The following is a 26748-nucleotide window of genomic DNA, read 5'->3' on the forward strand; positions in this document are numbered from 1 at the left end:
TTACTGTCATTCTATTGGCTGGTCACTTGACCGCATCTGGTCACGTGATCGGAACGGATTTCAATCCCATTGGTCCACTGGTTTTGGTCATTATGACGCAAGGCTCCGATCACGTGATGTCGCTCACGAACCTGCACTGTGCCCATTGGCTGCTGTATAGCACGTGTTGCGGAGGTGCATCCTGAGAGGTATAGAGACACGCCCTCCCCACATACTCTAACATCATTCACATAGTTTACCATCACATGGCTGTCAGCTTGACTCAAACAAAACAAATCAGATCTAGCTTCCATGGGGACATATACATTCAGTGAAAAGTTTCTAAATACAAAAATCATGATTATTTTTTATATGGTAAGTATATGATAGAAAAAAAGAGGGATAAAAAATATATATTTCTCTAACGTCCTAGTGGATGCTGGGAACTCCGTAAGGACCATGGGGAATAGCGGGCTCCGCAGGAGACTGGGCACTCTAAAGAAAGATTTAGTACTATTTGGTGTGCACTGGCTCCTCCCTCTATGCCCCTCCTCCAGACCTCAGTTAGAATCTGTGCCCGGACAGAGCTGGGTGCTTTTAGTGAGCTCTCCTGAGCTTGCTAATAAGAAAGTATTTTAGTTAGGTTTTTTTATTTTCAGAGAGCTTCTGCTGGCAACAGACTCTCTGCTACGTGGGACTGAGGGGAGAGAAGCAAACCTACTAACTGCGGCTAGGTTGCGCTTCTTAGGCTACTGGACACCATTAGCTCCAGAGGGATCGAACACAGGACCTGACCTTGTCGTCCGTTCCCGGAGCCGCGCCGCCGTCCCCCTCGCAGAGCCAGAAGACAGAAGCCGGCAGAAGCGGAGAAGACATCGAAATCGGCGGCAGAAGACTCCTGTCTTCACATGAGGTAGCGCACAGCACTGCAGCTGTGCGCCATTGCGCCCACACTAACCCACACACTCCGGTCACTGTAGGGTGCAGGGCGCAGGGGGGGGGGGGGGCGCCCTGGGCAGCAATTGATACCTCCTGGCGAAAACTGCATATAGACAGTGGGACACTGTTATATGTATGAGCCCCCGCCATTTATTTTACAGAAAATCGCGGGACAGAAGCCCACCGCTGAGGGGGCGGGGCCTTCGTCCTCAGCACTCACCAGCGCCATTTTCTCTCCACAGCTCCGCTGAGAGGAAGCTCCCCAGGCTCTCCCCTGCAGAATCACGGTAGAAGGGTGAAAAAGAGAGGGGGGCACATAAATTTAGGCGCATTAATCATAATACAGCAGCTACTGGGTAAACACTAAAGTACTGTGTAATCCCTGGGTTATATAGCGCTGGGGTGTGTGCTGGCATACTCTCTCTCTGTCTCTCCAAAAGGCCTTGTGGGGGTCCTGTCCTCATTTAGAGTTTCCCCTGTGTGTGTGGTGTGTCGGTACGCGTGTGTCAACATGTTTGATGAAGAGGGCTATGTGGAGGCAGAGCAAGTGCAGTTGACTGACGTGTCGCCGCCGACGGTGCCGACACCTGATTGGATGGATATGTGGAAGGTGTTAAATGATAATGTAAACTCCTTACATAAAAGGTTGGATAAAGCTGATACCTCGGGCCAGTCAGGGTCTCAACCCATGCCTGATCCTACAGCGCAGAGGCCCTCAGGGTCTCAAAAGCGCCCACTATCCAAAATGGTTGACACAGATGTCGACACGGATTCTGACTCCAGTGTCGACGACGATGATGCAAAATTGCAACCGAAAATGACAAAAGCTATACGCTACATGATTATAGCGATGAAGGATGTTTTACACATATCAGAGGTAAACCCTGTCCCTGACAAGAGGGTTTATATGTTTGGGGAGAAAAAGCAAGAGGTGACTTTTCCCCCTTCACATGAGTTAAATGAGTTATGTGAAAGAGCGTGGGATTCCCCCGATAAGAAAGTCCTGATTTCCAAAAGGTTACTTATGGCGTACCCTTTCCTGCCAGAGGACAGGGTGCGCTGGGAATCCTCCCCTAGGGTAGATAAAGCTCTCACACGCTTATCTAAGAAGGTGGCCCTGCCGTCGCAGGATACGGCCACCCTAAAGGATCCTGCAGATAGAAAGCAGGAAAGTATCCTGAAATCTGTTTATACACATTCAGGGACTCTACTGAGGCTGGCAATTGCGTCGGCGTGGATGTGTAGTGCTGTAGCAGCGTGGACAGATAATCTGTCTGAGGAAATGGATACCTTGGACAGGGATACCATTATGCTGACCCTGGGGCATATAAAAGACCCTGTCCTATATATGAGGGATACCCAGAGGGACATTTGCCTACTGGGCTCTAGAATTAATGCAATGTCAATTTCTGCCAGGAGGGTCCTGTGGACTCGGCAGTGGACAGGTGATGCCGACTCCAAAAAACACATGGAGGTGTTACCTTACAAGGGTGAGGAATTGTTTGGGGACGGTCTCTCGGACCTGGTTTCCACAGCTACTGCTGGGAAGTCAAACTTTTTGCCATATATTCCCTCACAACCTAAGAAAGCACCGTATTACCAAATGCAGTCCTTTCGCGCACAAAGAAGCAAGAAGGTCAGAGGTGCTTCCTTTCTTGCTAGAGGCAGGGGTAGAGGAAAAAGCTGCACCTTACAGCTAGTTCCCAGGAACAGAAGTCCTCCCCGGCTTCCACTAAATCCACTGCATGACGCTGGGGCTCCACGGGTGGAGCCAGGAGCGGTGGGGGCGCGTCTCCGACATTTCAGCCACCAGTGGGTTCGCTCACAGGTGGATCCCTGGGCTATACAGATTGTGTCTCAGGGATACAAGCTGGAATTCGAGGTGATGCCCCCTCAACGTTACCTAAAATCGGCCCTGCCAGCTTCCCCCATAGAAAGGGAAGTAGTGGTAGCGGCAATTCACAAGCTATTTCTCCAGCAGGTGGTGGTAAAGGTTCCCCTTCTTCAACAGGGAAAGGGATACTATTCCACAATGTTTGTGGTACCGAAACCGGACGGTTCGGTCAGACCTATATTAAATTTAAAGTCCCTGAACATTTATCTGAAAAGATTCAAGTTCAAAATGGAATCGCTCAGAGCGGTCATTGCAAGCCTGGAAGAGGGGGATTTTATGGTGTCTCTGGACATCAAGGATGCTTACTTGCATGTCCCCATTTATCCGCCTCATCAGGAGTACCTCAGATTTGTGATACAGGACTGTCATTACCAATTCCAGACGTTGCCGTTTGGGCTCTCCATGGCACCGAGAATATTTACCACGGTAATGGCAGAAATGATGGTGATCCTGAGAAAGCAAGGAGTCACAGTTATCCCATACTTGGACGATCTCCTCATAAAGGCGAGGTCAAGGGAGCAGTTGCAGATCAGCGTAGCGCACTCTCAGGAAGTGTTGCAACAGCATGGCTGGATTCTGAATATCCCAAAGTCGCAGCTGATTCCTACGACGCGTCTGCCCTTTCTGGGCATGATTCTGGACACAGACCAGAAGAAGGTGTTTTTCCCGACGGAGAAGGCTCAAGAGCTTGTGACTCTAGTCAGAGACCTCTTAAAACCGAAACAGGTGTCGGTGCATCACGGCACGCGAGTCCTGGGAAAGATGGTGGCATCGTACGAAGCCATTCCCTTCGGCAGGTTCCATGCGAGGATCTTTCAATGGAATCTGTTGGACAAATGGTCCGGATCGCATCTTCAGATGCAGCGGCTGATCACCCTGTCCCCCAGGGCCAGGGTGTCTCTTCTGTGGTGGCTACAGAGTGCTCACCTTCTCGAGGGCCGCAGGTTCGGCATACAGGACTGGGTCCTGGTGACCACGGATGCGAGCCTCCGAGGGTGGGGGGCAGTCACTCAGGGAAGAAACTTCCAAGGGTTGTGGTCAAGTCAGGAGGCTTGTCTGCACATAAATATCCTGGAACTAAGGGCCATATTCAACGCCCTGAGTCAAGCGGAGCCCCTGCTTCGCAACCGACCGATGCTGATTTAGTCAGACAACATCACCGCGGTGGCTCATGTAAACCGCCAGGGCGGCACAAGAAGCAGAGTCGCGATGGCGGAAGCCACCAGGATTCTTCGGTGGGCGGAGAATCACGTGTAAGCACTGTCAGCAGTGTTCATTCCGGGGGTGGACAACTGGGAAGCAGACTTCCTCAGCAGCACGACCTTCACCCGAGAGAGTGGGAACTTTATCACGAAGTCTTCATTCAGATTACAAATCGATGGGAACTGCCACAGGTAGACATGATGGCGTCCCGTCTCAACAAAAAGCTACAACGGTATTGCGCCAGGTCAAGAGACCCTCAGGCGATAGCTGTGGACGCCCTGGTAACACCGTGGGTGTTCCAGTCGGTCTATGTGTTTCCTCCTCTTCCTCTCATACCCAAGGTGCTGAGAATCGTAAGAAGAAGAGGAGTGAGAACTATACTCATTGTTTTGGATTGGCCAAGAAGGCCTTGGTACCCGGAACTGCAAGAAATGCTCACAGAGGACCCATGGCCTCTGCCTCTCAGACAGGACCTGTTGCAACAGGGGCCCTGCCTGTTCCAAGACTTACCGCGGCTGTGTTTGACGGCATGGCGGTTGAACGCCGGATCCTAGTGGAAAAAGGCATTCCGGAGGAAGTTATTCCTACGCTGATAAAGGCTAGAAAGGACGTGACAGCAAAGCATTATCACCGCATATGGCGAAAATATGTTGCTTGGTGTGAGGCCAGGAAGGCCCCTACAGAGGAATTCCAACTGGGCAGATTTCTGCACTTTCTACAGTCTGGAGTGACTATGGGCTTGAAGTTGGGATCCATAAAGGTCCAGATTTCGGCCCTATCCATTTTCTTTCAAAAGGAACTGGCGTCTCTTCCTGAAGTTCAGACGTTTGTTAAGGGAGTGCTGCATATTCAGCCCCCTTTTGTGCCACCAGTGGCACCTTGGGATCTCAACGTGGTGTTGGGTTTCCTAAAATCCCACTGGTTTGAACCACTTAAGACCGTGGAGCTAAAGTATCTCACGTGGAAGGTGGTCATGCTATTGGCCTTACCTTCGGCGTGTGTCAGAATTGGCGGCTTTGTCATGTAAAAGCCCCTATCTGGTTTTTCATATGGACAGGGCAGAATTGCGGACTCGTCCCAAATTTCTGCCAAAGGTGGTGTCATCTTTTCATTTGAACCAACCTATTGTGGTGCCTGCGGCTACTCGTGACTTGGAGGATTCCAGGTTACTAGATGTAGTCAGGGCTTTGAAGATTTATGTAGCCAGAACGGCTGGAGTCAGGAAAACTGACTCGCTGTTTATCCTATATGCCCCCAACAAGTTGGGGGCTCCTGCTTCAAAGCAACCCGTTGACCGCTGGATCTGTAACACGATTCAGCAGGCTCATTCTGCGGCTGGATTGCCGCATCCAAAATCAGTGAAAGCCCATTCCACAAGGAAGGTGGGCTCTTCTTGGGCGGCTGCCCGAGGGGTCTCGACTTTACAGCTTTGCCGAGCTGCTACTTGGTCGGGTTCAAACACATTTGCAAAATTCTACAAGTTTGATACCCTGGCTGAGGAGGACCTTGAGTTTGCCCATTCGGTGCTGCAGAGTCATCCGCACTCTCCCGTCCGTTTGGGAGCTTTGGTATAATCCCCATGGTCCTTACGGAGTTCCCAGCATCCACTAGGACGTTAGAGAAAATAAGATTTTACTCACCGGTAAATCTATTTCTCATAGCCTGTAGTGCATGCTGGGCGCCCGTCCTTAGTGCGGACTTTCTGCAATACGTGTACATAGTTATTGCTTAATAATGGGTTATGTTATGTTGGCATCCATTGTTGATGCCCTGTTGTTGTTCATACTGTTAACTGGATAAGTGTATCACAAGTTATACGGTGTGATTGGTGTGGCTGGTATGAGTCTTACCCGGGATTCCAAAATCCTTTCCTGATAATGTCTGCTCTTCCGGGCACAGTTTCCTTAACTGAGGTCTGGAGGAGGGGCATAGAGGGAGGAGCCAGTGCACACCAGATAGTACTAAATCTTTCTTTAGAGTGCCCAGTCTCCTGCGGAGCCCGCTATTCCCCATGGTCCTTACGGAGTTCCCAGCATCCACTACGGACTATGAGAAATAGATTTACCGGTGAGTAAAATCTTATTTTTTATCTTTTTCAATAAATATTATAATGAACAAGAGAAAAAATATATATATGTGGATAAATGGACATAAAGAACATTGCATATTCAGGACGGACATGAACAGAAACAGATATATATGATTACCCTGGAAGCAGTTATATTCGGCCAGGTTCATAATTATTATGCTTCTAATATATTATTGTTATACTTCTGATATACAGATAAGAATAAGTTTGTTTCAGAGCCGGCCTTAGCTATAGGCAGGCTAGGCATTTGCCTAGGGCATTCAAGCATGTCTAGGGGCATCCAAGCATGTCCCTGCAGTATCTCATGCTGAGAGGGACAGTCCGCAAACTAACTGTTACTTTCCAAATGTATTCAATCAGTACTTGTATACACTGCTGTTTACATTTGTTAAAAAAAATGCACACTGTGCCTTAAACTTCCTCCGACATGCTTGAATGCCCCTGACTTGTGAGACCTCAGAGAGACAGCAGAAGCCCAGTAAATGCAATTCCTGGACCTGTGACATTTTTACTGACTATATAAGGTTATTACTGGATGGCTTCTTATGATAACACATGTGTATTTTGGAAGACTGCTTCACAGAAACCTGACATCACCTATAATGCTTGTGCACATGGGGGAGCGGGACCCTGCCATCCTGTGTGTGTCCCTTATCCCTGTGCAAACCCCAGGTATCTGCAGGGACATAACATGGGCAGTGTTCTCCCCACACTTTATTTCCTAGTCAGTCCATACCGTAAAATTCCCCTGCCATCTAGCACTGTAACGTGGTCAGTAAGTTGCGTTGTGCTATTTCTATATGAAACATCAGACTGGAGGGCAGAGCATTTAGCTCCCACAGTATAAAGTAAAGGGCATGCAGTAACAGACACCAGCAAACACACTGAATAGTGAAGAGAATGGACAGTTTCTACATGTTTGATACTGATCTTTTTGTATAACCAGCAAGTGTGGCAGTATCTGTGGCAGTATATGTGTATTATGGGCATTACTAATGTGGGGCATATGTGTAAGGTGCATTACTGACTGTGTGGCATTATGTGTATTATGGGCATTACTAATGTGGGGCATATGTGTAAGGTGCATTACTGTGTGGCATTATGTGTATTATGGGCATTACTAATGTGGGGCATATGTGTAAGGTTCCTTTACTGTGTGGAATTATATGTATTATGGTCATTACTGTGTGGCATTGTGCAGAGTTGACCTGGCCCACAGGGTAACCCCCCCGGTGGGCCCCACTACCTGAGCTTTGCAGGTACAGAAGCAGAACTAGCGGCGGAGATAGGGGACACCAGACAAAATTTTGGCTAGGGCATCAAATTGGCTAGGGCCGGCTCTGGTTTGTTTGTAAGGTAAATGTAATTATAAAGACGAGAGAGGAAAAAATGAATGAGAAAGGAATTGACTTATAACAATGGATATACTGTCAAACAGAAGATTGTTTATAGTGAACAATGTATTTGGAAAACAATTACATTCATATAAGTACATGAAATGTACAGCTCCAAAATGGACTTCTCCTAAGGCTGATGGAACAGGGTGTGGTTCATCAAATCGACAGTGTCTAGGTCGACAATGTTTAGGTCGACCACTATAGGTCGACAGTCACTAGGTCGACATGGATGGAAGGTCGACAGGGTTTCTAGGTCGACATGTGCTAGGTCAACAGGTCTAAAGGTCGACATGAGGATTTTTTTTTTTTTTTTGTCGTTTTCTTCGTAGAGTGACCGGGATCCCAAATTAGTGCACCGCGTCCCCTCGCATGGCTCGCTTCGCTCGCCATGCTTCGGGCATGGTGCCTTCGCTCCGCTACCGATTCGCTCGGCACACTTTACCGTTCCAATCGTAGTCCACGTGGATCGTTAAGTATGAAAAAAGAAAAAAAAATGTGAAAAACTCATGTCGACCTTTAGACCTGTCGACCTAGCACATGTCGACCTAGAAACCCTGTCGACCTTCCATCCATGTCGACCTAGTGACTGTCGACCTATAGTGGTCGACCTAAACATTGTCGACCTAGACACTGTCGATCTTCAGACCGGATCCCGATGGAACACCAAGGGATGCCATTCATATCTAGTAAACAATATTGCTCTCCAGTGACCGCATTTGATTGGAAGCTGTCCTAGCCAAAAAGCCATTGGAAATTCCTATATACATGTGTGAGTGGACTTGCAACAGAGATCCGATGTAGGGAGGTATTCACATATGAGTTTTATTACAAACAGCGTTTATTATACACCTCCAGTAGCGGATCTTGCTACGGGCAAGCAGGATTTTTGCCTGGGGAGCCGCTGCTGTCTGGAGGGTGCCGCCGCCACGGCAAGATCCGCTGCTGGTGCCGCCCGGTGCTGTGTAAATGCGGTGCTGTGCACGATGAAGTCATCATGCACCGCACTGCATTGTGGGAGCGGCACATAGACGCTAGAGGTCATAATTGACCTCTAGTGTCTATGCGGTGCTCTGGGAGAGACGTCTCCCATAGATCCGAGGAGCGGCGGCGGCGGCTGGAGACCGAGGGCAGCAGCGGTCGGGAAGCAGGAGCGGGGATTATGAATATTATTATTTCTTTTTTTTGTAAGCGGCGCAACTAGGGGGCACAACTCTACAGGGGGCAATACTACTGGGGGCACAACTCTACAGGGGGCACAACTCTACAGGGGGCAAAGTACTGGGGGGCAATACTACTGTGGGCACAGCTACAGGGGGCACAGTACTGGGGGCACAACTATAGGGGGCATAACTGACCATGCCCCTTCTCCATGAAGCCACGCCCCTATATCTTCGCACTGGGCGCCACAAGGTCTAGATCTGGCCCTGTACACCCCTTCATGTTTTATTATGTATTTTAAGAAATAAATTGAGATTATTTTTTATGAAGCAAACCATCCTATTTATATGTACAGGGCCGTAACTGGGGGGGGGGGGGGGGGATTCCAAGGGGGCATGGATTTGAGGGGGTGCCGAGGAGTTACAGAGGAGCATGGTTTTTTGTTTTGTTTTTTACCGCCAGTGCTGTGCTGCTCCAATGAGACAGCAGACAGCTCCCGGGGTAACGCGGGGTCTGCCCATAACTGGCTCCATCGATGTGCGGGTGAATTCCAGTACCTGGGATCTCTCCCATGCCGGCTACTGTCTTAAACTCTCTTCTTTGCCATGCAGTGCTGCGACTAGCGTGCACCGTACAAGCTATAGAAGCGCACTGTGCTCCCAGTTAGCAGTATCAACCTCTGCTTTGCCTCCCAGATGGGGTGATTTCGTGTAGCTTATAGGGGGGTGTAGTGTAGTGATATAGTGTAGCATATAGGGTATGTAGTGCAGTGATGTAGTTCAGCGTGTAGGGGATATAGTATAGTGATGTAGTGCAGTGGATAGGGGAATGTAGTGCAGTGATCAAGTGTCATGATATAGTTCAATGTATGGGGACACACAGAGGAGCATGTAGGTGGCGGGGCATGTGACGCATAGGCAGGGGCGTAAGTTAATATAAGACGCCCGGAGGCAAAAAAAATTATATTCCCTCCCCTTCCCCCCCTTGGCCCAGTTATGGTATACACACACACAGCCACAAATACACACACTCATATATATATACAAATACACACCCAACCACATATACACACAGTCATATATATACATATACACACACACACACACACACACACACTATACCACTTATACACAAATAGTCACATATACACACACACAGCCACATAGCTACATACTCACACCTATACAAATATACACATAGCTACATACTCACACCTATACAAATACACACACACACAGCCACATTGACGTACACACTGTCCCAACCCTCATACTCTCCTCCATCATTCAGTTACAGCTTAGTGCTCACCATTGGCAGGTGTCAGCATGTCGGAGTCGGGCAGCAGCGCTGAGGGGAAGTAGCCGAAGCCAGCCAGCTGTGCTGTGAGGCGGGAGCCGGCCAGCCGTCCTGTCATCAGGCTGAAGCCGGAGCTGGGCGCCATCGGAGTGAGGGGGAGGGTGGGCGGAAGGCGGCCAGACGTGGTATCATTATGCGTGAGCTGGAGCCGGCCAGGCACACTTGTCAGGGGGCGGGAGCTGGCGCGTCATGCGGGAGACGGGAGCCGCAGCCGGACAGCTGCACTATCAGAGGCAATGGAGAAGGTGCCCCCGTCACTGCAGGAGCCCGGCGGCAACCGACTCCATTGCCTCCCAGACTTCCGACACTGCGCATAGGGCATTTGAGGCACATAGGGAATATTGTCCGATAGTATCCCCTTTCTTCAAATTTTTTGATAATCTGATTATTTTGGTCTGACAGGGTTTGTTTGGGTTTTTGTTTTTATTTATTTATTTGGGGGGGGGGGGGGCTGTTGGGCGCCAAATGAATGCCTTGCCCCGGGTGACGAAAATCCTGGTTTCGGCCCTGATATGTATATGAGCTTTACAGCCAGCGCTGGTACACCCATACATTTTTTATTTCATTATATATAACAGGCGGTCTGACCATCCCCATACCAGCTTGTACAACTCTTGTGTATATTTGTGAACTTTTCAATCACAGCCTGTAACGTGGCAGTTAGGAACTGATTGGTTGGTACTTTCTCTCAACTTCTTTATCTCTCTGCAAGGTTTAGTAAATAGAAACTTTTATCTCTCTACTTTATCTCTCTGCAAGGCTTAGTAAATAGAATCCTTTATCTCTCTACTTTATCTCTATGCAACGCTTAGCAAATAGAAACCTTTATCCAGGGTCTGACTGGCCCACAGGGGCACAGGGGAAAACCTCGGTAGGCCCCAGTACCCCCCCCCCCCCCCTCCTCTATGAATCAGGTTCCAGACTGTGCACTTGAATTATACATTATACATGTTACCTTATACTGCACAGGACTATGATGTATTTTCTACAGTGCGTTGCTGTTATTAATCTGGTACATTATCCTGCATGCACTAGCAGTATTTACAGTATATATTTATCAAGAGGCCCAGACCACCCCCTCTGGAGACTGGCCACACCCCTAAGCACAGACCCCTACCACGGTGGGCCCTTTATGCTCCAGTCCGACACTGCCTTTATCTCTCTACTTTATCCCTCTGCAAGCTTTGATACATATGTCCATAGTGTGAAATGCAAAATTTTAGCCGAGACAGGATCTGCGGCTTGAGGTGGTGGATTGTGATTGGTTTGGAGTGGACAACAACCCAGGACTTCCCCATACAACATAAGAGCGACAAATACTGTATAATCTTGCCCACAGATATTATACCCCTATTATACCCCTATACGGGGGCGCACATTTACCCATGTGTTTTTTGCTAGTGGAAAAGGGTCCCCCCGCAAAAACCCGGATCAAGTGACCCGTGAATCCTACCCGGGTAACTACCTGGGTAGGACACGGGAATGATCCGGGTATGGTTGTAGTGTAAACGGATGCCGTGTTGATGCGATACGGCTCCAATATCTCCCAGCGCCGCCCCTGCCGCGTCACTAGCAGCGTCACCAACCCGGCAATATGCGGCGTTGGTGAGCGCAGTGGGATAAGGGGGCTGAGCACGGGCCGCAGCCGGGTAGCACCGTGTCAGGCTCCCGGCTGCAACATGTGCTCATAGGTGGAAAAGGGGTATAAATGGGGAGGTTTGGCTGTATATTCATAAATGTAGAGAGAACCTGTTCTGTTTTCCACCAACGTCTGAGTAACTTATCTGTAAAACATTGATGTTTTTAAAGACAAAAGTGTGCCGTTGGGTGAAAGGAGGTCTGTGCTTAAGACATCCTAGGGCCAGAGTAAGCCTTCATTCTAAACTGTAATGAAGTACTGACACAACAGATCCCCCGTGATAATCCCTTGATGAATCATAAGCGTACACTTCAGTCTGGTTACAAGTGCCAGTCACCCTGGGCTATGCAGATGAAGAGCGCGGAGTAGAGGTTTATGCTATAAGAGGAGGTGATATAATAATCCTGCTGCATAGTAATTGCTGTACCTTACCTGCTCTTCTAAACTGTGCACCACCTCTGTCTGGATAAGGCATTGAACTGTGCTTTTATCATCCAGGTGTTGGTTACTGTACATGGGCCTGAACAGACAGGAAAACATCAACGTGTCAAATATTGTAAGTAGTAAAATAGGGGCATTTTATTTTAAATTAATTTACAAAATTCCCTTCCCCTCCCAATAATAGGGGTCTCTCTCCTGGGGCTCCCACCATTTCTCTATTAATCAGTGTCTCAGCACCAGTGGTGCAAGTAGAAAAAATGTCTTATGGGTGTGGCCAAATGCCACATGGGGCGTGGCCAATGAAAATGGGGGCGTGGTACACATATGGGGGAGGGGCAGATACACGTATGACCCCAATAGTGTCAGATACACGTTGCCCCACAGTGCTAGATATACATTGCCCCACAGTGCCAGATACATATAACCCCACAGTGCCAGATACACATTGCCCCACAGTGCCAGATACACAAATGTCCCCAGAGTGCCAGATACACAAATGTCCCCAGAGTGTCAGATACACATTGCCTCACAGTGCCAGATACACATTGCCCCACAGTGCCAGATACACAAATGTCCCCAGAGTGCCAGATGCACATTGCCCCACAGTGCCAGATGCACATTGCCCCACAGTGCCAGATGCACATTGCCCCACAGTGCCAGATGCACATTGCCCCACAGTGCCAGATGCACATTGCCCCACAGTGCCAGATACACAAATGTCCCCACAGTGCCAGATACACATTGCCCCACAGTGCCAGATACACATTGCCCCACAGTGCCAGATACAGAAATGCCCCCAGAGTGCCATACATTGCCTCACAGTGTCAGATACACATTGCCCCACAGTGCTAGATACACAAATGCCCCCACTGTGTCAGATATACATTGCCCCCCGTGCCAGATACAGAAATGCCCCTACAGTGCCAGATATGCCCCCAGTGCCAGATATCCCCCAGTGCCAGGTATACATGCCCCCCTGTGCCAGATATCCCCCAGTGCCAGGTATATATGCCCCCCTGTGCCAGATATGCCCCCAGTGCCAGATATCCCCCAGTGCCAGGTATACATGCCCCCCCCCCCCAGTGCCAGATATCCCCCAGTGCCAGGTATACCATGCCCCCCCAGTGCCAGATATCCCCCAGTGCCAGGTATATATGCCCCCCTGTGCTAGATATGCCCCCAGTGCCAGATATCCCCCAGTGCCAGGTATACATGCCCCCCCAGTGCCAGATATCCCCCAGTGCCAGGTATACATGCCCCCCCAGTGCCAGATATCCCCCAGTGCCAGGTATAACATGCCCCCCCAGTGCCAGATATCCCCCAGTGCCAGGTATACATGCCCCCCTGTGCCAGATATCCCCCAGTGCCAGGTATATATGCCCCCCTGTGCTAGATATGCCCCCAGTGCCAGATATCCCCCAGTGCCAGGTATACATGCCCCCCCAGTGCCAGATATCCCCCAGTGCCAGGTATATATGCCCCCCCAGTGCCAGATATCCCCCAGTGCCAGGTATACATGCCCCCCTGTGCCAGATATCCCCCAGTGCCAGGTATATATGCCCCCCTGTGCCAGATATGCCCCCAGTGCCAGGTATACATGCCCCCCTGTGCCAGATATGCCCCCAGTGCCAGGTATATATGCCCCCCTGTGCCAGATATGCCCCCAGTGCCAGGTATATATGACCCCCTGTGCCAGATATGCCCCCAGTGCCAGGTATACATGCCCCCCTGTGCCAGATATCCCCCAGTGCCAGGTATATATACCCCCCCTGTGCCAGATATGCCCCCAGTGCCAGATATCCCCCAGTGCCAGGTATATATGCCCCCCTGTGCCAGATATAACATGCCCCCCTCCCCTACTCGCCGCTGCCGTCGCTGTCCTCCTGTCTGTCATGTGAGGGAAGGAGAGTGCAGCCTGCGCCTCTCGTTCCCCTCAGTCTCCGGCGGGTGTCTCAGTTTAATTCAGCGCCGATCCGTGAGCCAATCAGAGCTCGCGGGTGCGAGCTCTGATTGGCTCACGGATCGGCGCTGAAGTAAACTGAAACACCCACCGGAGACTGAGGGGAACGAGAGGCGCAGGCTGCACTCTCCTGCCTCTCCTGCCCTCACATCAGCGGCGTTGCGGCGTGCGCGGCGGTGCGGCGTGGGGGAGGGAGGGAAGGAAGAGGAGCGGCGGCCCGTCGGTGTGGGTACGGCGTACCCACGGCTAAATTCTTACGGGTACGCCGTACCCACCCGTACCCGCCCACTTGCACCACTGCGGCCAGCACTTACATATAATTACATATAGCTGGGGTTTCTGCAGATCACCTCAGTTGCGGATCAGTTCTCTGTAGCTAGAGGTGCACGTCACCCGTACCTGGGAACATCTTACCTGAAGGATCTGCCAGTAAATGGCTCCAGCAGTTTACGGCCAGGAAAAATCCTCAGATTGAACAGGGCGCAGTGGGAAACACGTACTGTCAGTAAAGGTGCCATTATTATCTCTGATGCTAAATCTCTGCCTCTAAATGGCCAGCATAGTTCAAGGACAGAGTTTATTTGGCAGGTTCTGAAGTATAACCAACATAGGCAGAAATATTAATGAAAATGGAACCTATCAATTGGGATGGGTCAGCTGATAAGATCAAAGGGGTGTGCTTTTAAACAGGGATGTTGGGGGGAGGGTGCACAGTTACGCAGAGGGCATCTGATGGGACATAAGGGGTAATTCAGACCTGATCGCTGATGTGTGTTTTTGCACAGCAGGCGATCAGGCACAAACTGCGCATGCGTATGCACCGCAATGCGCAGGTGCATTGCATGAGTACAAAGCGGATCGCCGCTCAGCGATGGGTTTGTGCGACGGATCCGTTCGCACGGGCGAACGCAATGGGAATTTGACAGGAAGAAGCCGTTTGTGGGTGGCAACTGACCGTTTTCAGGGACTGTTTGGAAAAACGCATGTATGTCCATGCATTTGCAGGGTGGGTTCCTGACGTCAATTCCTGTTCCGGACAGGCTGATGTGATCGCAGCGGCTGAGTAAGTCCTGGGCTGCGCAGAGACTGCACAAAATCTGTTTGTGCAGCTCTGCTAAAGATGTGATCGCACACTTGCACAGCTAAAATACACTCCCCTCATAGATGGCGACTATCCGATCACAGGGCTGAAAAACTCGCTGCCCAGCGGTCAGGTCTGAATTAGCCCCATATCCCCGTAACCACACTAGGCCACTCACCATAGCGCTGGAGCCCAGCTAACCTCTTGGCAGCCTCAGATCTACAATGTCTACAACTGTGCACTAATATGTACAACCATATAAGAGCCTATGGGCCTCGTGCCAGATAAAGGGTGTACATTTCTCCTGGTCAAACCGTGTTGGGGTGCAAGGGGTGCATCTGCAGTTATATCTTTGCCTGTAGGGAAACTACTGACTGCTTTTATGGGTAGCACACAATTACTAAACAGCTTTACTGTTACACTATGATTCATAGCTGAGCTCTTGCAAATCTGTCTGCACGTTTTACATTTGCATTCCTCCCCGGCCATTCAACATGGTTTTACCAAAGTTCAAAACAGCTACCTCTACCTGGAAACGCTAAATGACCCCTGTGTGTGTATGTCTGAATCACGCTGATAAAACAGTACTGGTGTGTCTAAGATTGGCGCCGGGTGTGCAAGCAATCATCATCATCAACAATTAGCTTCCCATACGGGAATACATATGCATGACCGGCAGTCAGGATGCCGCAGGTCAGTAGACCGACCGCAGCATACGATGGTGAGAATCCTGACAGGGGTTCAGGAGTATACTTACCCCCCCCCCCCCCCCACCACCACCACACTCCCTAACCCTCCCTTCTCGCAGCCTAGCCCTAACCTTCCCTCCTACCCCCACAACCTAACCTTCCCGGTGGTGTCTAAACCTAACCCCCCCTCCGTGCAGCCTAACCCTAACCATCCCCCCCCCCCCAATACTCTCTTATATAAATTTTCATACATACCTGAGGAAATATCGGTGATCTGGAAAAGTCTTCTCGCACCGCGGAAACTTACAGGCACTGCCACAGTGTACAGAGTGGAGGAGGTCGGTGCTTTAGGGAAGAACACACAGGGACAACGAGTAAATGCACAAAGTACATACAGGCTGAGGACCATGATTTGCCGTATTATATCGTATTCATCTACAGGTTACCCCTCATTGGCCTAGAGCCACAGGACGTACCTGTGTGTTATCCTATTATTGTAGCGGGTCTAGTATGAGTGGCCGGCGAACGGGATCCTGGCGCCCATCTTACCGGCGCTGGGATCCCAACCGCCAGCATGCCGACAATGGGGCGAGCGCAAATGAGCCCCTTGAGGGAGAATAGTTGTTCGTATGCCGGGTGTTGAGATTCCGGCGTCGGTATACTGAGCACCGGGATCCCAACAGCCGACATAGGCCCTCATTCCGAGTTGTTCGCTCGCTAGCAGATTTTAGCAGCATTGCACACGCTAGGCCACCGCCCTCTGGGAGTGTATCTTAGCAGAATTGCGAATGAAAGATTAGCAGAATTGCGAATAGAAAATTCTTAGCAGTTTCTGAGTAGCTCGAGACTTACTCTGCCACACTGCGATCAGCTCAGCCAGTTTCGTTCCTGGTGTGACGTCACACACACGCCCTGCATTCGGCCAGCCACTCCCCCGTTTCTCCAGACACTCCCGCGTTTTATCCTGACACGCCTGCGTTTTTCCGCACACTCCCAGAAAACGGTCAGTTTCCGCCCAGAAACACCCACTTCCTGTCAATCACACTCCGATCACTTCAACGATGGAAATTCTTCGTTCGGACGTGAGTAAATCTACTAAGTTTTGTGCTAAAATACTTAGCGCATGTGCACTGCGTACCATGCGCATGCGCATTTTTGCCTTAATCGCTCCGTTGCAAAAATCGGCAACGAGCGAACAACTCGGAATGACTCCCATAGTGAGTACCACCCATTGTAGCAAAGGGGTTTTATTTTTAAACTAATCTGCCACCAGTAATTATTATATTACTATATTAACACATATTATGCTGGGGACATAACCGTTATTATGGAAATACATTTGCCAGAGAGGCTTGGGGGACACTGTGACGCTGGCTGTTATATAATAAAAAGCAGGGCCACCCGGCTTTGCATGGTTCTGATTTGTAATGTGTAACAGTTTCTACATATTAGCAAATTACAAACAGACCAAAAATAGGATTTTAATTACCTACCGGTAAATCCTTTTCTCGTAGTCTGTAGAGGATACTGGGGTTCCATTTAGTACCATGGGGTATAGATGGGTCCACTAGGAGCCATGGGCACTTTAATAATTTGATAGTGTGGGATGGCTCCTCCCTCTATGCTCCTCCTACCAGACTCAGTCTAGGAAACTATGCCCAGGGAGACGGACAAACTTTGAGAGAAGGATAGATAAAGATAGTGGTGAGAAGCTTATGCATCAACTCCCATCTCTCCAAAGGCGTAATCTCCCAGCTCTACTCTCTTTTACTGGACTCCTCCCTTCCCCCCTCCCGGCCCCATGAGCTCGCATGGGAACGGGATCTTGGGCCCCCACCAGAAAGTGAAGATTGGGAGGACATGAGACTGGGGATTGCTAAATGCTCTATTGCCACTGCTTTTAAGGAAACGGCCTACAAAGTTTACTACCGTTGGTACTACACCCCCGACCGACTTAACAAATTCTTTCCGTCTTCCTCCCCTACTTGCTGGAGGAACTGCGGGGCTAGAGGCACTATGCTCCACATATGGTGGACCTGCCCGGCCATTGTGTCCTTCTGGGACCTAGTCCACTCCCTCCTCAATTCGCTTTTGGAATCTCCTGTGCTGAAAGATCCTTGTATCTTTTTGCTATGTTATCCTCCCCCGTTGCTCAATACATTTTCCCAAAAGCTGGCCACACATATCCTAACGGCGGCAAAGTCGCTGATAGCTCTTAATTGGAAGAGCTCCCCCCCACCCTCCCTCCCGTCCCTTAAAACTAAAATTTGGCACATTGCCTCAATGGAAAAGATTACATACTATCTCCACGACCGGGGTCACATTTTTGAGCAGGTCTGGGCCCCCTGGCTCGCTGCTGAACGCAGATTGCCATCCCCCTCCTCCTGCTCCTAACTTCCTCCGTAGACCCATGGGCACTGCCTACTATTTCTCCTTCCGGCCTATCTCCTTCTCTTCTCTTCTCTCTCTCTTTCTCCTCTTCCTTCCCTTTTTCTTGTCTGCTCTCGTCTCCTCCTTGACCCCCCTCTTCCTCTTTCTTCTGATCTTACTATTTCCAGGATATATACTATGCACAGATTGTACCGTGGTTCTCTCCCCCCCCTGTCCCCTTTTCCCACCTCCCCTCCCCCTCCCCGAATTCTACGTTTGAAGGTTACTGTTCTTTCTTCACTGATTAATCTTGTTGTTTACTTGAAAATCTGTGGTTTATACTGGACGCTGGTTCTGATGGCCAACTGTCCCATGTCTTCATGTAATGTTTTCTTACTGTGCTTAACCACGTATAAATAAAGAATTAAACAAAAAAAAGATAGTGGTGAGATTCCGAACTAGCACACACAAAACAGAGGAAAGCTAAGCTAAGCCAACTTTAACCAGGAACAGCAACAGCTGAACCAACAATACTTAACCAAGTAACAGTGCAGGAAGAAACGAAGCACTGACTACGGACTACGAGAAAAGGATTTACCGTTAGGTAATTAAAATCCTATTTTCTCTTGCGTCCTAGATGATACTGGGGTTCCATTTAGTACCATGAGGATGTACCAAAGCTCCCAAACCGGGTGGGAGAGTGCTGAGGTTCCTACAGAACTGATTGACCAAACTGAAGGTCCTCAGAGGCCAAAGTATCAAACTTGTAGAACTTAGTAAACGTGTTCGAACCTGACCAAGTAGCTGCTCGGCAGAGCTGTAAAGCCGAGATACCACGGGCAGCCGCCCAGGAAGAACCCACCGACCTAGTAGAGTGGGCCTGTACAGATTTTGGAACTGGTAAGCCTGCCGTAGAATAAGCATGCTGGATAGTGAGCCTGATCCAGCGTGCAATTGTCTGCTCAAAGCCCTCACAACATCCAAAGACTTTGAAGTAGTGGAAGTGTCGGTGAAAACCAGGCCGTAATAGGTTGGTTGATGTGAAACGCAGACACCACTTTCGGAAGAAATTGCTGACGAGTTCTGAGTTCAGCTCTGTCCTCATGGAAAATGAAATAGGGTCTCTTGTGAGACAAAGCCTCCAGCTCCGACACACGTCTTGCTGAAGCCAAGACCAACAGTGTGACGGTCTTCCACGTAAGATATTTTACGTCCACCTCCTGTAATGGTTCAAACCAGTCTGATTGGAGGAACTGCAGCACCAAATTGAGATCCCAAGATGCCGTGGGAGGCACAAAGGAAAGTTGGATGCGCAGAACATCTTAGTTGGGATAACTTTATTAGGGATCCCTCTTCTGGCTTGAATCAGCTGTTCAACTTCCATGCCTTCAAACGTAGCCGCGGTAAGTCCTGATAGACGAACGGGCCCTGTTGCAGAAGATCCTCGCAAAGAGGTAGAGGCCACAGATCTTCGAGGAGCATCTCCAGAAGGTCCGCATACCAGGCCCTTCTTGGCCAGTCCGGAGCAATGAGTATTGCTTGAACCTTTTCCCTTTTTATTCTTTTGAGAATTCTTGGGATCAGAGGAAGTGGAGGAAACATGTACACCATCTGATAGACCCATGAAGTCGTCAGAGCGTCTACTGCCACTGCCTGTGGGTCTCTCGACCTGGAACAATACCGCTTGAGCTTCTTGTTGAGACGAGAGGCCATGATGTCGATTTGTGGATATCCCCACCGATGTATAACGCACCCTGAACACTTCCGGGTGAAGGCCCCACTCCTCCAGGTGCAGGTCGTGTCTGATGAGGAAGTCTGCTTCGCAGTTGTCTACTCCCAGAATGAAGACCGCTGACAACGCCACAGCGTTTTTTCTGACCAGAGGAGAAATCTTGACACCTCTGACATTGCTGCTCTGCTTTTCGTTCCGCCCTGTCGGTTTATGTACGTCACTGCCGTCACATTGTCCGACTGGACTTGAGTGGCCCGATTCTGAAGAAGATAAGAGGCCTGCAGAAGGGCGTTGTATATGGCCCTGAGTTCCAGAATGTTGATTGGAAGGATGACTTCCTGACTTGACCATCTTCCTTGAAACTGCACCCCCTGGATAACTGCTCCCCAACCTCGGAGGCTTGCGTCTGTGCTTAACAGGATCCAGCACTGAATTCTGAACCTCCGACCCACGATGAGGTGAGAGGTCTGTAGCCACCACAGAAGGGAGATCTTGGCTTTTGACGACAGACGAATCTTCTGGAGCATGTGAAGATGCGATCCGGACCATTTGTCCAAGAGATCAAGCTGGAAGGGTCTTGCGTGAAACCTTCCGTGTTGAAGCGCCTCGTAAGAGGCCACCATTTTACCCAGAAGGCGAATGCATAGATGCACCGATATCCGGGTTGGCTTCAGGACATCCCGAACCATCAACTGGATTACCAATGCCTTTTCCAACAGAAGGAACACTTTCTGCAACTCCGTGTCCAGTATCATTCCCAGGAATGGGAGCCTCCATGTTGGCTCTAGGTGAGATTTCAGATGGACAGAATCCACCCGTAATCCTGGATAAGTTTGATTGAGAGGCCAATGCTGTCCAGCAACCTCTCCCTGGATGGCGCCTTTATCCGAAGATCGTCCAGGTACAGAATTATGTTCACTCCCTGCTTGCGGAGTATAAACATAATCTCTGCCATTACCTTGGTGAACACCCTCAGTGTCGTGGAGAGACCAAATGGCAGGGCCTGGAACTGGTAGTAACAGTCCTGCAGTGCAAACCATAGATAAGTCTGATGAGGCGGGCAGATCGGAATGTGAAGGTACGCATCCTTGATATCCAGAGACATTAGGAATTCCCTTTCCTCCAGACCTGAGATCACCGCTCTCAGAGACTCCATTTTGAACTTGAACACTCTTAAGAACGGGTTCAAGGACTTGAGGTTCAGAATTGGTCGTACCGAACCATTCGGTTTCGGTACTACAAACAAGTTGGAATAGTACCCCTTGTTGTGTAGATGCGGTGGAACTGGAACAATGACTTGAGTCTATACCGTTTTTGGATGGCCTGCTGCAAAGTTATACTTGCCTCTTGTGAAGCTGGTAAGCCTGATTTGAAAAATCTGTGAGGTAGGAGCTCTTGGAACTCCAGTCTATAGCCCTGGGAAATAAGATCTATTACCCGGGGATCCCAGCACGAACTTGACCAGATGTAACTGAAGAATTTTAGTCGGGCTCCCACCTGACAGTCCTCCAGGCCTCGCGGTCCACCGTCATGCTGAAGGCTTTGAGGAAGCAGAGCCTGAGCTCTGCTCCTGAACACCTGCAGTTTCTGGTTTGCATGGTTTACCCCTTGAGCCTCTGGAGGCCGTAGAAGCACCTCTGGATTTTCCCTTAAACTTGACTGTACGACAGGACTGTAAATTTGAAGTTGAATAAGCTGGCTGGGGAAGCAGTGGAAGGAAGATACGTAGACTTACCCGCAGTAGCTTTGGAGATCCATTTGTCTAGTTCGTCTCCAAACAAGGCCTCTCCTGTGAATGGTAGGGCTTCCATGCATTTCATGGAGTCCGCATCAGCAGTCCACTGGCGTAGCCATAAGCCCCTGTGTGCTGCCACAGAAATAGCGGTGGTGCGTGCACTAAGCAAACAAATCTCTCTTTTATGGCTTCCACCATAAAGTTCGCAGAGTCCTGTATATGCTGCAGGAGTGAAACAACATCCCCCCTAGACAAGGAATCTAACCCCTCAATTAGGTTACCTGACCATTTAGCAATGGCTTTAGTGATCCACGCACATGCAATAGTGGGTCTCTGGTCCACCCCAGCAGCTGTGTACAATGATTTGAGTGTAGTCTCAATTTTACGATTAGCCGTATCTTTTAGGGAGGCTGCACCAGGGTCAGGCAATACAATTTTCTTGACAGCCTATAGACTGATGCGTCCACTATCGGTGGATTTTCCCATTTTTTCCTATCCTCCAGAGGAAAAGGAAAAGATGAGAACAACCTTTTAGGGATTTGAAATTTCTTATCAGGATTAATCCACGGTTCTTCAAACAGGATATTCAATTCCTTTGACACAAGAAAAGTGACTGAGGACTTCTTTTTTGCATTAAAATAAGATTCCTCACACTCCTCTGACACCTTATCAGGAATTTGCAGAACATCTCTGATAGCCTCTATAAGAGCCTCTATTCCCTGTGACAGAGTAGCATTTCCCCCCCCCTCTCCCCCTCTCCAAATCCACCTCACCCTCCTCCATGTCTGACTCGTCAGAGTCAGACTGCAGGATATGGGCCAGAGATCGTTTTTGCGGACAAATGGGAGGGGATTGAGACACTGGGTTGGGGACTGAGTCTCTAGTCATAAACTCATCCACAGTCTGTCTTAAGTATTGCGTCTCTTTCTCACTGCAGGATAGTATTGTAGAAATATTTGAGATCATTCCCTTAATGGAATTAACCCACTCCGGTTCAGCCCCAGGGGGCTTACTACTGGGTACTCTGGGAAGTGCACCCAGTAGTAAGCCCCCTGGGGAAGAGGAACACTCCGCTGTATAAGAAACACACTCTTTGCCTGACATAATGTAAATGTGACAGTACACACACACACAGGAAAAGGTTAAGCACAATTAACCCACAAAGAGCCCTTCAGGGAGACACAGAGCCAGCCCCCACCGCGCCCTTATCGCTAATGCCAAGCTTAGCCGGGTTGCAAACTAAGTACCCTGATAGGGGACTTAGTACACTAATAATTGCTCCCCCCCTGCTATGACCCTCTGGTACCGCTGAGGTAATCTGGAGTCACTCCGGAGGAGCTGCGCGTCCCTGTCAGTCAGCGTCTGTATCCACTGCAGAGGGAAAATGGCGCTGGTGAGCTGCTGGATCCTCTCATAGCGAAGCCCCGCCCCTTCAATGGCGCGCGGTCTTCACAATTTTTTTATACTGGCTGAGGTAATCTGTTGCTTAAAAAGGAGAGAAAACTGTTTTAATGCTGTTTTGCCAGTGTGGGTACTGTGTACAGTGTACTGAGACGCAGTTGTGTACTGAGTCTGGAGACGCAATCCGCCCCGGTTAGAAGCCGTGCGTCTCCGTACCCTCATGCCGCCATAATGGGCAGCGTCCCGCTAGCCGGGATGTCGGCCTAGTACTCACCACTCTTCATTTTTCTTGCTCTGTTAGTGGTGGCGGCATGCTGTGGGAATGTACACTCGCCGTGGTGGGGCTTGCGAATAGTTCCCTCAGGAGCTCAGTGTCCTGTCAGCGGAGAAACGGCACCATTAACTCTTTAGGAAGTTGGGCCGTTCCCCCCCCTAAGTCCCACGAAGCAGGCCGGCTAGTGCCACCCAGCACTGCCTGAAAATAACAAATAGAAAATACATGCAGAAAACTCTTCAGGAGCTTCCCTAAGCGTGACCGGCTCCTCTGGGCACATTTTCTAATCTGAGTCTGGTAGGAGGGGCATAGAGGGAGGAGCCAGCCCACACTATCAAATTCTTAAAGTGCCCATGGCTCCTAGTGGACCCGTCTATAGCCCATGGTACTAAATGGCACCCCAGTATCCTCTAGGACGTAAGAGAGATACTATTTAGAAAATATACAGAGCGCTGGCCATGCCCCCATAGTGACGGAGAATGGGGGCGTGGCTCGTGATTGAGGCATTACCGTGAAGCCACGCCCCATTTACTGAAGCCACACTCCTTTTCCGGCTGATTCCCGCTTCCGTCGTCCACAAAGTTGGGAGGTATGCTTTTGCACTTTCACACAGACGAGTGAAGTCTTTATAGTGAGATAACGAAAGTTAGTAAATACTTATTCTACTAATTTATTAACGCTTTTGACTACTGCAGGCATTCCCAACCACGGTCCTCAAGGCACACCAACAGTGCAGGTTTTAGTGATATCCAGGCTACAGCACAGATGGTTAAATCAAAATATCTGAGCTACTAATTAAGTCACCTGTGCTGAAGCCTGGATATCACTAAAACCTGGACTGTTAGTGTGCCTCGAGGACTGTGGTTGGGAATGCCTGGACTACTGTGTTTATTGTAGATATTATCACTCTATTGTCAGAGTCTACAGACACTTTTCCTTCCTCTAGCTTTAGCAAGTTATGAGCAAGTAGACCTGATAACTATAAATTCTTGCTGGAATGTTAGTTGTAAGCTTCAAAGTTTTAACATTGCGCCACAAACAGGAAGATTTAAGGCACGCTCAAATTTCATCAGCTTTTGTTCCTTTATGTACTGTATAACTGGCAGTGATTGTCCAAAATCTCCTGATAAGACAACAGTTACACTACCCATTCACTTTTTGTTATTTCTTAAATCCTGTAGAGCAGAGGTTCTCAAACTCGGTCCTCGGGGGCACACACAGTGCATGTTTTGCAGGTCTCCTCACAGAATCGCTAGTGAAATAATTAGCTCCACCTGTGGACCTTTTAAAATGTGTCAGTGAGTAATTAATACACCTGTGCACCTGCTGGGTTACCTGCAAAACATGCACTGTGTGTGCCCCCGAGGACCGAGTTTGAGAACCTCTGCTGTAGAATATTGTTGAGGGCTTCCAGTATTTCTTTATGAGCCAATGATCCCAGACTATGACCCTATTACATTTCCCTTTATAAGTTCACATCTTTTGAAAACCTCTCCCAGGCCAGAATTCTTAAACTGGGTACACAGTGTTACACACTAGGCGATATTTTAAACAATATCGCTCATAACCACCCTGTTCAGTGATATTGGCCCTCATTCCGAGTTGATCGGTCGCAAGGCGAATTTAGCAGAGTTACACACGCTAAGCCGCCGCCTACTGGGAGTGAATCTTAGCTTCTTAAAATTGCGACCGATGTATTCGCAATATTGCGATTACTAACTACTTAGCAGTTTCAGAGTAGCTTCAGACTTACTCTGCCTGTGCGATCAGTTCAGTGCTTGTCGTTCCTGGTTGACGTCACAAACACACCCAGCGTTCGCCCAGGCACTCCCACCGTTTCTCCGGCAACTCCTGCGTTTTTTCCGGAAACGGTAGCGTTTTCAGCCACACGCCCCTGAAACGCCGTGTTTCCGCCCAGTAACACCCATTTCCTGTCAATCACATTACGATCGCCGGAGCGATGAAAAAGCCGTGAGTAAAATTACTTTCTACATAGCAAAGTTACTTGGCGCAGTCGCAGTGCGAACATTGCGCATGCGTACTAAGCGGATTTTCATTGCGATGCGATGAAAAATACCGAGCGAACAACTCGGAATGAGGGCCATTGTTTGTAATATCGTCCAGTGTGTACACACAATATCGTAAATGATGCGCGCTCCCACGGGTCGTTAACGAGGGCTTCTGTAAGTTCTGTTATCTGTACATGCAGGTCAATTTTGACTGTGTTGTTAACGATGCATGTACAGGACGGAGGCAGGATGATGTCACTGAATGATATCGTTAGCACTATCGTTCAATGCGTATGCACTACCTCGTTTGATCGGGATGTCAAGGAAAAAGACTGGCAATATCACTCATGGAGCGTATCGTCTGGTGCGTACCCAGCTTTAGAAATTTAGCAAACACCTTCGTTGGTAGTAGCTAAATCCAACAGAAGTTTAAATGATGAATGAGCTGTGCGACCTCCAGGCAACAGTGTGGCAGCTATACCGGAAGAGGTTACTGCGGTTTTTTTTTGAGGGGGGGGGGAATCGTCAGTTAAATGGTTAAGGGGCCAACACACGGTGCGATATAACTACCATTATGGGCTATATCATCCATATCGGTAGAAAACATAGCGCATATCACACTGTGTAGAAACACCTTGCAATGCCGATGCGCGATCCCGCGGGGTCGGCATCGCAAGGAAAAATAAACTGTGCAGGCCAATATTGACTATATCTGCGGTTCATACCTCTGGTCAGATCACATAGTCAATATCGGCTGTAGCCTGCATTGCACCGTGTGTAGGCTACATTACCTTGAGAGCTGTGGAAGATATTCACCAACAAACAAGCTTCTTATATATATATATATATTAGTGGTGGGCAACGATTAAAATTTCTAATCGCGATTAATCGCATGATTTTCTCAGATTAATCGCGATTAATCGCACTGTTATGCGCAAGATTCAATAATGAATTCAAAAGTAGTGTATTGCGCACATTTAGAGAGCGAGAGAGAGAAAAAAGAGAGAGAGATACACATACATACATACATACATACATACATACAGCATGTAAGTATTCTATTGTGCAAAACTGGATCAGGCTGTGTAGTGCATGGCTGGGAGCACAGGCTGTGTAGTGCATGAATAGGGGAGCACAGGCTGTATAGTGCATGGCTGGGAGCACAGGCTGTGTAGTGCATGAATAGGGGAGCACAGGCTGTGTAGTGCATGAATAGGGGAGCACAGGCTGTGTAGTGCATGAATAGGGGAGCACAGGCTGTGTAGTGCATGAATAGGGGAGCACAGGCTGTGTAGTGCATGAATAGGGGAGCACAGGCTGTGTAGTGCATGAATAGGGGAGCACAGGCTGTATAGTGCATGAATAGGGGAGCACAGGCTGTGTAGTGCATGAATAGGGGAGC

The 26748-nt window shown here is 49.2% G+C and overlaps 1 protein-coding gene and 1 long non-coding RNA gene across 7 annotated transcripts in view; one reads left to right on the forward strand and one right to left on the reverse strand.

The window, feature by feature from the left end:
• FOXP3 (forkhead box P3) overlaps positions 1-26748 on the reverse strand; it is a 134221-nt gene that overhangs the window by 41896 nt on the left and 65577 nt on the right. For all 5 annotated transcript variants that reach the window (XM_063936546.1, XM_063936542.1, XM_063936545.1 and 2 more), the window contains 2 exons: positions 16081-16170; positions 12087-12174 (listed from right to left, as the gene is read on the reverse strand). In XM_063936546.1, the coding sequence (XP_063792616.1) occupies positions 12087-12174; positions 16081-16170 (178 nt within the window). The remainder of the gene's footprint in view (positions 1-12086; positions 12175-16080; positions 16171-26748) is intronic.
• The window catches only part of LOC134948521 (uncharacterized), a 63458-nt gene that overhangs the window by 9905 nt on the left and 26805 nt on the right, over positions 1-26748 (forward strand). The window contains exon 2 of one of the 2 annotated variants that reach the window (XR_010182967.1): positions 12153-12210. The exons of the other annotated variant lie outside the window; for it this stretch is intronic. This is a non-coding gene — a long non-coding RNA (uncharacterized LOC134948521). The remainder of the gene's footprint in view (positions 1-12152; positions 12211-26748) is intronic. 2 annotated transcript variants of the gene reach the window in all.

Source organism: Pseudophryne corroboree, chromosome 8, assembly GCF_028390025.1.
Source record: "Pseudophryne corroboree isolate aPseCor3 chromosome 8, aPseCor3.hap2, whole genome shotgun sequence".
Lineage (NCBI taxonomy): Eukaryota > Metazoa > Chordata > Amphibia > Anura > Myobatrachidae > Pseudophryne > Pseudophryne corroboree.